The following is an 11,364-nucleotide window of genomic DNA, read 5'->3' on the forward strand; positions in this document are numbered from 1 at the left end:
AAATAAATGTACTGAAATAAAATGCACTTTTTCTATGTACGGCACTATATAAAGAACAATACAATTGGGACCTTTTTGCCAGACACTGGTGAAACTGGGCCCTACAGAAGCCTGTCTCCGGTGTAGGCCAATCAGTTTCAAAGGCAATGCAAATATATAATTATCAGAGCATTTTTGTTTTCATGGTCACCACAAGTACCGCGTGTGGTTAATGCAGTAACACTATTCCTTGCAAAATGTTTCTATTTGGTGTTTTTTGCAGGAAAGAATAAAACCTATTCTTAGCTTTCCTTAACAATACAATTATAACAGATCAGAAAATGCGTGTTGACATTCGTCTCAACCAATCAGCGCACAGCTACGCACTACGTCACAGAGCGCTGGTGTGTGGTGCTTACAAAAAATAGTTGACACTTCTGAGAATTTGCAACAATACCACAGGCTCTGGAGACCACCTGGAGAAGATTCCATGCATGCGTTGACAATGATGGCGAACAAGTGGAGACTCTTTGACTTTCTGAAGCTATTAACATACATTTGTTATGTTACAGTGTATTATCCGTTATTTTTCTATTAAAAACTATATAGCCCATATAAGTGTTTACATTATTTTGAAGCGTATTTTACGGTCCACTATGTTTATTTTATCTTAGTCGTTCTTTTATTGTTAACTAGCGGCAAGTACCCGGCGTTGCCCGGGTCCTAAAATATTTCAAAACTACTCTTAAAAATGTAACAGCAGTGCATACTGTGGTGGTACCTGCTTTCACTGCAGCAGTGCATACTGTGGTGGTACCTGCTATGATTACAGCAGTGCATATCGACTGTGGTGGTACCTGCTATCACTATAGTAGTACATGCTGACTCGAAAGCAGTATTTATGGACTGTATAGCACAAAGTACTCACCTGACAGAGTGGCGTGGTGAGGCCTACTCCCGTGCAGAGCCTCCGGCCTCGCCTAGATTGTCCAGCCGGCCGAGGTGGCACCTTGGCAGGCTAGGGCTGGGCTGCTAGCCCCCCCCCCCCCCCCCGAGCCACGATCTCCCCGGCTGCTCTGCAGTAATATCTACGGCCTATAGTGGTAGCATCTAGCGACTGTATAGTAGTAATAACTGCACGCATCGGGGTGGGGGGGGGGGGGACATTACACAGTGAAAAATGTACCTGAGCGTTTAGTGTATTTTTTAATAGCATTTTTAACGCGAGAAAATGTCCCCCTCACTCCCACCGAAGGTGTGCGACTTGGCATGGGCCGTTCCCCCCACCAAAGGCGCGTGAGTTGGTATGATCGTGCACACGTCATAAATAAATGAAAGCACGCAAACATCGCACTAAATCGCTAGTTAAACTAATTTAAAGTTGACGGATGTGAAAAATGAATAGCGCTTGATCACCGCGGGGTTTACGGCGTGCGACCTGGCTATTTTTTTTCACGAAAACCCCACCGTTGGAGAGCGACCACACACAAACCCACACACAACTTTTGACTTTTTTTTATATATAGTGTACAGTATAAAATATTACATTCATATTCAATATAATTAGTCTTTGTTTACAATTTTAATCGTCAGTTATGAAGTGCGTACAGTGGGAAATGATAAGTTACGAAGGCTGGGAACGAATCCTCACAGTGGAAATGTTATAAGTTGTCATAAGTTCAATATACGACGTTTCAAACAAAGGGCTCCAGCAACGTACCTACTATCGAGGTTTTACTGCATTATCGAAATATTCTGTAGAAATAGATTTGTAAGAAAACTAATTTTTTTATGTCACCAGGTAAGGCCCCGCTGAGCTGTGCAACTCTTGTTCAGAAGCGACCTGGTCATCACAGATGATAGCTCAACGAAGTGGCTTATCATCATGTCGAAATGTATATCAGCCAAATACTCAAAACGCGTGACGTCGATTCTAAATGTGGAGGGGGAAAACTGGAGGAGACCCGGAGACAAATCTCCGCCTGCCCGCCGTACCTTTCTTCATTATTGACAACTTGCAGCTCAGCACACGGCAGATGCATGCGCCGCGCGACTCACGACCTCCTCTTGATACCAAGATCCAGGATGGTCATGTCTATGCGCCGCTTCTCGGTGGCAGCCCCAACATTTTTGAACGATATCCCTCTGCACATTCGCAGCATCACCTCAATCGCCTCCTTCAAGAGAGACTTAAAAACTCACCTCTACAATCATGCTTTTGAGCGACTCTGAGCTTGGCTCCGCGCCTCTGAGTTGCGGCCACTACGTCTGCAAATTTGCGCGCGTTACAAATTGAACTATTATTATTATTACCACGGGGAAAGAGAGACATGCACGGAAACTCTAAATATACAGCAGCAGGCGTCAGGGTCGGGATCGAACCCACGGCCTCCTGTGTACTATGCGAGGTAGTTAACATCTCGCCACCACGGCGCCCCAAATACCAGCAGGATCAGACTTTTTTTTATCGCGCTATATAGTTTTTGTGTTCAACTAGGATCCATGTCTAACAGTGGACCCTTACATATAACATCCGGCAGTTCAATGCCATTAGTTTGAGCGAGCCTGACTCCACCGTGGAAATCTTTACAGAGTATGGCTTGTGTTAAATCAATGTTACTGACAAGGCTGTGTCGCTCACATGATATGTAAAGCACTTTGTATCGTTTGTGGCGAGACAGGTAAGTGAAGGAGGATGAGAAGTTGTGTCTTCTAAGTGCCGTAATGCAGTAGTGTAGATTGTGCACTTGTCCACGTCGCCGTGTGTAGTAGCTGTAGTACACATGCCTGTCCACCAGCAGGCGACACCACGAACCCCAAACCTGACAGAACCGAAGCCCTAAACTCGAACTCTGATAACCTCAAACCCTTACCCTGATAACCTCAAACCCTAACCATGCCCTAATCCAAACCATGCCCCTGACCATAATCCGAACCCGAACCTCGTACCCTGTTTTAGAATCCGTATTAATCCTGGAGCAATCGGATGAGCTATGAAGCTCTTTTTCAAAGATATCCACAAGGGACACGGGGTGAGCAAAGTTGCAAGAACCCCTAAGCCTATCAACTAACCATAACCCCTAACCATGATGGACGAGCTAAGTTTGTGTTGTGTTGTTAACTGGACTGGCTGGTGCACCACTGCAGCAGCAGCAGGGGTCGCGGTGGCAAGGGGATGTTAACTCCCTCGCCTGGTACACATGTCGTGGGTTTCGAACCCGACCTGATGCCTGCTGTATGTTAGAAGTTTGCGGTGTCTCCCTGTGGTCGCGTGGATTTTTCTCTGGGTCCTCCGATTTTCCCCTCCACGTTTAGAATCAATATCACGTGGTTTAAAGTATTTGGCTTCGACAAGCTCCCTCGTGATGATGATAAGCCCACTTTACCGAGCTATCATTTGTGATGGGCAGGTCGCTTCTGAAAAAGATTTACGTAGCTCAGTGGTTCCTTACCCAGGAGGTCGCGTGGCTGATGGGATGTGTAAAATAAAAAAATGTCTGCAGACACAGGTACCATATGGAGGCTTATTCTCTGATTATGTCTCGTGAGACTTTTATTGTTAAGAGTGCACGAGCCGCTGTGACGTGGTGCAGGCATGTGGCGGATAGCGAACAACAACAACGACACGGAGCAACAACAAAAACACGGAACAACAACAGCACGGAACAACACGGAACAACACAGAACAGCAACATCACAGAATAACACGAGAAAACACCAACAATACGGAAAAACAACAGCAGCACAGAAAAACAACAACACGAGACAACAGCACGGAACAACAGGAACAACAACAGCACGGAACAACACGGAAACAACAACAGCACGAAACAACACGGAAGGACAACATCACGGAACAATAACAACACGGAACAACAACATGGAACAATAGCAACAACATCAAGGAACAACAACACATAACAACAATAACACAGAACAGCAACACGGACCAACACAAACAACATGGATAAACAACACTGAACAACCACAACACGGAACAATAACACAGAAGCACAGCAACAACACGGAACAACACTGAATAACAGCAACAACAGAACACCAGAAATAACAGAACCGGAACAACAACACGGAACAACAGCAACAACAACACGGAACAACAGCAACAACAACACGGAACAACAGCAACAACACGGAACAACAAAAACAACACGAAACAACAAAAACAACACGAAACAACCGGAACAACAACACAGAACATCAGCAACAACAACACGGAACAACCGGAACAACACAGAACAATAACAACACAGCACAATAGCAAAAACACGGAACTACACTTCTTCTTTTCTACAGTTACATGCTAATCCTTCACATTAACATTACTAGCCCCGGCCACTTCTTTATAACCCTTGAGGTACTCCCATTTCAAACCTTTTTTTAAAACAGTCTGCCTCAGCAGCAGACCATGCTTTCCCACCTGATGATGGACGCTTGTGTTACGCCCGAAACGTGATTTATTTTATACCTACGTGACTTTACCGAAAGAACCAAAGAGTATGGATTCCTGCAGTCACGAAAGCTTCAAATCAACACGATAATTACTTAAAACAACACACACGAACACACACACATCTTACTTCCGCATATATATTGAGAGAAGTGGGTGCTTAGACCGTGACCTCCCTGTGGATCTCAGGACACTAAGGACATGAACGCATAGCATCTAATCAGTGCAGCAGATAACAATAATGAATGCCACATAACTCTCCATCATTCGCATCACCCCATCGACCACTCTCTATCACGTCCACGCTCTATCACCTCCATCGCTTCATCACACCCTCGATTGATCACATCCATCCCCATCACTCTCCATTCATCTCCCCTATTTTACTACCACCAATCGACATCATCCTCCATCTCTCCCATCACTCTCGATCATCCCATCTCCTATCACCATGACCCTCCATCACTCTCCATCTCTCCTACCACCATGACCCTCCATCACTCTCCATCACCCCCATCTCCCCCACCGCCGTCTATCTGTAGAAGGCGTCGATGCTCGCGTTGCGGAGTTCGCCCGCGCTCGCGAACTCGCGGTAGCGAAACCTCCGCATGGCCGCGCGACATGCGCTCTGCACGGCGCGCGCCTCCTCGAAAGGGAGGCTTCGGCGCCACTTGCGCGCCACGGCGGGCGACTGCAAACTCACGACGTCGAACTCTCCCGCGCCATCTCTCTGCCCATGCGTCATGACCTCGACCCAGGCCGCCACGGCGTCGGGCAGCTCGATGCCGGCAAAGCGGAACATCTCCCGCGTCATCCTCGCGGGCTCGCTCACCAGGTCCTCGTAGCGCACCGCCATGTAGGCACCGCTCAGCCCCCCGTCGACTCCCGGTGTCCGCCCCTCCCGGCGATCTCCCTCGGCGGCGGCGGCGACGTCGTCGTTGCTCCGGCAGATCGCCTCCATTACGTCGACGTCGCGCGACGGGCGGCCGGCGTCGGCGCGGCCAAGCACCGCGCGGTCGTCCTCCTCGAGGCTGACGCGCGACAACTTGCGGCGCGACGCGAGGACGGCGCGCGGGTCCCGCACCAGGTGGATGATCCGGAGGCGCACGCCGGGGTCGGCCACGAGGGGACGCAGGGCGCGCCCGTCGAAGAGCCGCACGCTCTTAACGACGGCGTGGCGGCTCCGCTCGCACGCGCGGCCGATCCCCGCGAAGGGCGCGGCGCTGCACCGCTGCAAGCACCCGTGGGCACCGCTCGCGTTGGCCGCGGTGGCGGCGGAGCACGCAGGGAGCCGACAGAGAGCCGCGCTGTGGTGGAAGAGGAAGAGGGAGCCGAGTCGGCGAGGCGGAGCGATGTAAAACTCCAGCGCCGTCTCGTCGCAGGCGCACAGCGAGCGCAGGAGGTCGCGCGTGGCACCCCGCAGCGCCCGCTCGCCGCTCGTTGGCACGGCGGTCCACACGTGCTTCAAGGGCTCCATCAGGTAGAAGACTTCGGGGTGCTGGTTGAACACCTGGCCCAGGAAGGACGAGCCAGAGCGCCAGCTGGACAGGATGAGGGTGTTGGTCCGCTGCTGCTGCTGCGGCTGTTGTGGCGGCTGTGTGGGTGTGCTGCAAGCGCCCAGCAGCCGCCACGGAATGGTTCGTGCCAGGCCCGGCGTTTGGTAGAGCATGGAGACGATGGCGGCAAGAGAGAGAGCGAGGAACCCTAGCAGCAGATGGCGACACGATGGGAACGCCATGGCGATAGCGCGAGAACAACAACCAGTCTTCTCCTAAACTCTCCCCTTAACTCTCTCGACCGAACCCTCGCTCTCTTCCCCCTCCTGCCCCTCCTATGCACTGCATCCTCTCCAGAACGCGCGCTCTCTCTCTCTCTCCGTCCCCTCCCCTCCCCTGCAGAGTTTCCCAGACAGCGGAAGATTACCTTGTCCTGCCCCCCCCGCCGCACCTCCGATTAGCACGGTTGGCTACGCACGGTGCGAATGAGGTTCAACGTCAACACAATCTACGTACTAACATCTCGATCTTGGCCCGCGCGGGGAGCGGGGAGGTGGCGTTGCTGGAGGCGCCGAGTCGCCAACCAGCAGAAGCAGCAGACTGTGTGATGTTGTTGGTGTTGTATGCAGGACACGTGTGGTATTATATAGCCTTTAACAAACTGTTGGGGCAAAAGTGCTGTTAGCGAGTAGCAGCACCTATTAAGGCCGGAACGGCAACACCAGAGGGTGGGTAGCCAGCACCACGCCCGGCCGCCTTTGTCTCCCGAGTGGCACATTTACACACCGCACCAGGTACTCATTTGAGGCTGAGTCGACCTAGGGGCGGAGGCCCAGGAACAATTCAAATCATTTTCTTGGTTCTTTCGGTAAAGTCACGTAGAAGGGAAGTAATAAAATAATAAAAATAAAACATAATAAAATAATTCTCACGACGTTTCGGCCACAACGCAAGCAGCCGTCCTCAGGTGGAGAACTGGTCCGTCAAGTAGACAGAGTCTGAATGGCACGCTCCACGCTTGGAGCGACTATTTATGCTGGGATGGAGGAGCGAAGAGCGTCTTGACAAAATAATTTGCATATCAAGAGGAATTTAGCATATTTATGGGAAATGCAGATATGCGATTAGCACTACTTGTGAAATGCGTAGGAGGTTTGGCGAGGGGTTTAAAGTCATTATGCCCATGCATTATGCAGGATTAGCAGCATCAAAGGGAGGGAGTAAGGTCAGAATTAATAAAGGGAAGGAATGTTAATAATATGGCGCCGCAGCAACTAATATGCTTATTGATTATACCTTGTCATATTACACTATGTTTTATTCTACCCACTCAACTGTATAGCACACTGCTATATATTCACTATAACATTACGATACTATATATTACCTTATACATTGTATTAAACATTACACTTTAATACTATTTATTATTATATAATATGCTATACACTATACCATAAACCGTCGCGTGAAAGGTACTAAGAGGAAGCAACGAAAAATGTCAATGGGAGAATGGTGGTCCGAAGCTTGCAGCGGAGCAAAGAATGCATTCCCTGTGGAGTGCATATCAAGAGGAATTTATCATATTTACGGGAAATGCAGATATGCGATTAGGAGGATTGGCGAGGGGTTTAAAGTCATTATGCCCATGCATTATGCAGGATTAGCAGTATCAAAGGGAGGGAGTAAGGTTAGAATTAATATAGGGAAAGAATGTTAATAATATGGCGCCGCAGCAACTAATATGTTTTTAGACTATAGATTGTAATATTACACTATGTATTATTCTACCCACCCAACTGTATACCACACTGCTGTATATTCACTATACAATTACGATACTATATTTATTACCTTATACATTGTATTAAACATTACACTTTAATACTATTTATTATTATTATTATACAATATGCTATACACTATACCATTGACCGTCGCGTGAAAGGTACTAAGAGGAAGCAACGAAATATGTCAATGGGAGAGTGGTGTTAAGAAGCTTGCAGCGGAGCAAAGAATCCATTCCCTGCGGAGAATACAGGATATATAGTCAATGTCAGTGAGTGGAACGCGGTCTGAAAGTCAACGTAAACGTGGACACAATCAGTTAAGATCCGAAATGGTTTATTACGTCCTTCCAATGATTGCTAAGCCGGAATCTCGGTTTTTATTATTTTATTACTTCCCTTCTACGCGACTTTACCGAAAGAACCAAGAAGATGAATCCCTGCAGTCACGAAAGCTTTAAATCAAAATTTAATTCAAATCATTGTCACCGGTGTTGGCGGTGAGCGGGAATCTAACTCGGGTCGCCGAGTTCACGCAGCGCAGCGCAGTTCCTGCAAACGGCAAAAACAGCTATATCGCGGTCTATTCACTGGGACTCGCCTAACCTGTATGCCATTTATTCATACAGGTGCTGTACTTGGGTATTAACATATTATCTTATAATGTATACCAATATATAATATATAATAATGTACACCAATATATAATCTATTACAATCACTGGCGGAGCCAGTGGGGAGGGAGAGGGGGGTGGCACGTGCCCCCCCCAATGATCCGATGGAATCGATCGGATAATTGGGGTTTATTAGTAATAAATCGGCATTTTGCGACCCCCACTGCCATATTATTATGTGAGTCCATAATTGGCAATAAGTAACGGCAAAGCAGTTACAAGTGACTCAGAATTGTGCGCAGTTGCATATACAGTACACGACTTTCCTGAAGGCAAACATCTTCAGCGAGCGGGATGCCAATCACACACGGTTCGACTTCGACCCTCGATCGATGGCTGTGCCATCGCCGCACACGCGTCAAATAAAAAGCAAGGGACAAGTCGTTACTAACAACTCCTATCATTTTTCATGGCTGGAGGGGTTGTCCACCCCTACCTGAAAATCCTGGCTCCGCCATTGATTACAATATATACCAATATGTAGTGGATTCAACGGAGTCGCAGACGTACTTATTGGAGGAAACACATTGATTAACGCCAACACATTCATACAAATGGGTTACTGCCCCTTTACCAGATAACCTATGGTGGTGGACCACCAGGTTAACTACGCTAGTTACTGGGAGTAGCTACAACGGAAAGGACCCTGGCTTGGGTACTCGTCCACGTGTTGGTGACTTCTTCTTGGACGTAGTAAGTAGATCGTAGATCTTCAGATGACAACAGCAACGCTGAACTCTGGTCCCTGTGCGTACCCGGTTTATATGCTCCCAGGCCGTGGCTGGCCACGACCACCTTCGGGAAACGTCTATTCGTTTCTCGACCCTTCCCCTAGGATCTCACCCTGACAACCCCCTAGCCCCCACCTGGGGCCCCTGTGTAGATCTTACTGGTCACGTGCCTTCCAGGCTCAAGCAGAGTGCCATGGCCTAGGGTAATCTCATCCCATGGCTGACACTCTCACACTCCCTTCTTGTAGGAGTCAGCACTGCGCGCCACGTGTGGTGCTACTACGCTATCCCGGCGCTCACCGAGCCCCCTCTAGGGCTGATACTACACCCACCTACGTGATCTCCGCGATGTGAGTACATCGCACGCCGTGCCCCTCTAGGGCCGGCACCACACAGTGACATTCGCGATGTCATTACACTGGTACAGCACACACCGGTTGTGTGTTGGAGAGCAAATCCGCAACATTTACAATCTGAGTATGACGTTTTGCCTGTAATTACAACCAGCATCATCAGGCGTGAGCCTGCACTGCGGATTGTAAATGCTGTGGATTTGCTCTCCAACACACCGGTGTGCTGTACTAGTAACGAATTGGTATGTTCTGTTTACATGACAAATCCTTCCTGGCATCTGAGATAAGAATACAACGCATCATCGATGCTACATTATGAGGTCGTTATGCACAAAGTGCCCGCCAAAGATAAACCACAACACCTCTGCTTCTGGCTCAACCATCGAACAACAAAGGCGACGGTGGTGGTCACTTCATCATCGTCATCATCATCATCCTCTTCATCATCGTCGTCATCATCGTCATCATCGTCGTCGTCGTCATCATCATCGTTATGGCGCGGCGCTTTCAGATGCGCTTCTGCTGCAGCCGTCTGGAACGCTCTTCTCCTTCCGATATTAGGAAGCCACTGGAGCTGTGCCACTTTAAAATCATCTGCTTTTTGTTGTTCTTATTTAGTTTACTGGCTTTCCCCCCCGCACCTCTGAGTAGCATGGTAGGCTACGTGCGGTGCGAAGGAAGTTTTAACACGCAGGCTTTCGCGACCAATATCATCCATAATACAGGTTTTTTTTTGTTAGATTGCGTAAATATAAATGTGTCTGGCTGCTGCCTGATGAAACTAGTAATTAGTGGCGACACGTCGTACTCAGATTGTAAATGTTGTGGATTTCCTCTCCACTACACCGGCTAGTGCTGTACTAGTGAAGAGTAGTGTGATGACGTCATGTCATGAGCGCCGTAAGGTGTGATAACGTCATGTCATGAGCGCTGTAAGGAGACACCCTCAAGAACGGGGGCGGGTCCGTGTGAAGGGGAGGAGCCGCCCAAGGGGGTACTTAAGGGGGACCCGTGACGAAGGCGGGGTCGTTGTGGGAGCCCAGGGTGTGGATCGGCTGAAGGAGTTTTCTCCCACTCGTGACCAGACGGTGTTGGCTGAACCCCTGTCCGGGCTCGACGAGTGGGAGAGCCGAAGGGATAGCCGAGAGTAGGGCTCGAAGAAGTCTGTGAGAACCAGCTGAGAGTGAGTGTGGTTCTTCTCTCCTCGGTCGGGCGGTGTTGGATGAACCCCCGTCCCGACCCGAGTGAGAGAGCCCAAGGGATAGCTCAGGTTAGAATGAGGAGAGCCTGGGAGTCCACGGGAAGGACCGAGCATAGCGATCACCTACCTCTGGTGTGACCCGAGTGTTAAACCTTGTTAATAAACAGCGAAAATCCTTATATTAAATTCCGTTTCCGCATGGTTCTACGCCTCAACACTAGTGTAATAGAGTTCACGACTCTTGGACGCCGGAGTTGGAGGCACACGGGTTTTATTCACACAGCACGGTTCTGGCATACAACACTAGAGGGGGTGTCGGCCCCCTCACCCGGCTAGCTGGGGATACACGCGCTAGCTACTTCCTAGCCTGCCTCCTAGTCCTCCTCTAACGGGCTAGGGGAGGCTATCTGGCCCGACACTGGTAAGTCGGGCCCGGTACCCTGAGTCCCAGACCAGCGCTGACAAGAGCACCGGCTCTGGATCTCGGGACCACGCCACTGGCTCGGTCCTGTTCGGCCCTGATAAGGACGGCAAACCAGGGGAGTCCAGGGCTCTAGCTAAGACGTCTTCAGTCTTCACTGGTTAGCGTAACAAGAACCCCGAGCCCTCCGATACATCCCCTTTTATACCCAACCCCCCGCTGAGGGGTGGGGCCCCCCCGGGGTGCCTGGCGCG

General features: G+C 49.5%; 1 protein-coding gene across 1 annotated transcript; it reads right to left on the reverse strand.

The window, feature by feature from the left end:
- Positions 1–4,979: 4,979 nt before the first annotated feature.
- On the reverse strand, positions 4,980–6,185 carry LOC144948970 (carbohydrate sulfotransferase 6-like). The gene has a single exon (XM_078878754.1). It carries the CDS (start codon positions 6,183–6,185, stop codon positions 4,980–4,982), a length of 1,206 nt encoding a protein of 401 aa, XP_078734880.1.
- Between the last annotated feature and the right edge of the window lie 5,179 nt (positions 6,186–11,364).

Source organism: Lampetra fluviatilis, chromosome 51 (assembly GCF_964198595.1).
Source record: "Lampetra fluviatilis chromosome 51, kcLamFluv1.1, whole genome shotgun sequence".
NCBI classification, from domain to species: Eukaryota; Metazoa; Chordata; class Hyperoartia; order Petromyzontiformes; family Petromyzontidae; genus Lampetra; species Lampetra fluviatilis.

Bases quoted from the DNA above. Each gene is read 5' to 3' on its own strand.
- LOC144948970 (XM_078878754.1), bottom strand. From the start codon at position 6,185: ATGGCGTTCCCATCGTGTCGCCATCTGCTGCTAGGGTTCCTCGCTCTC.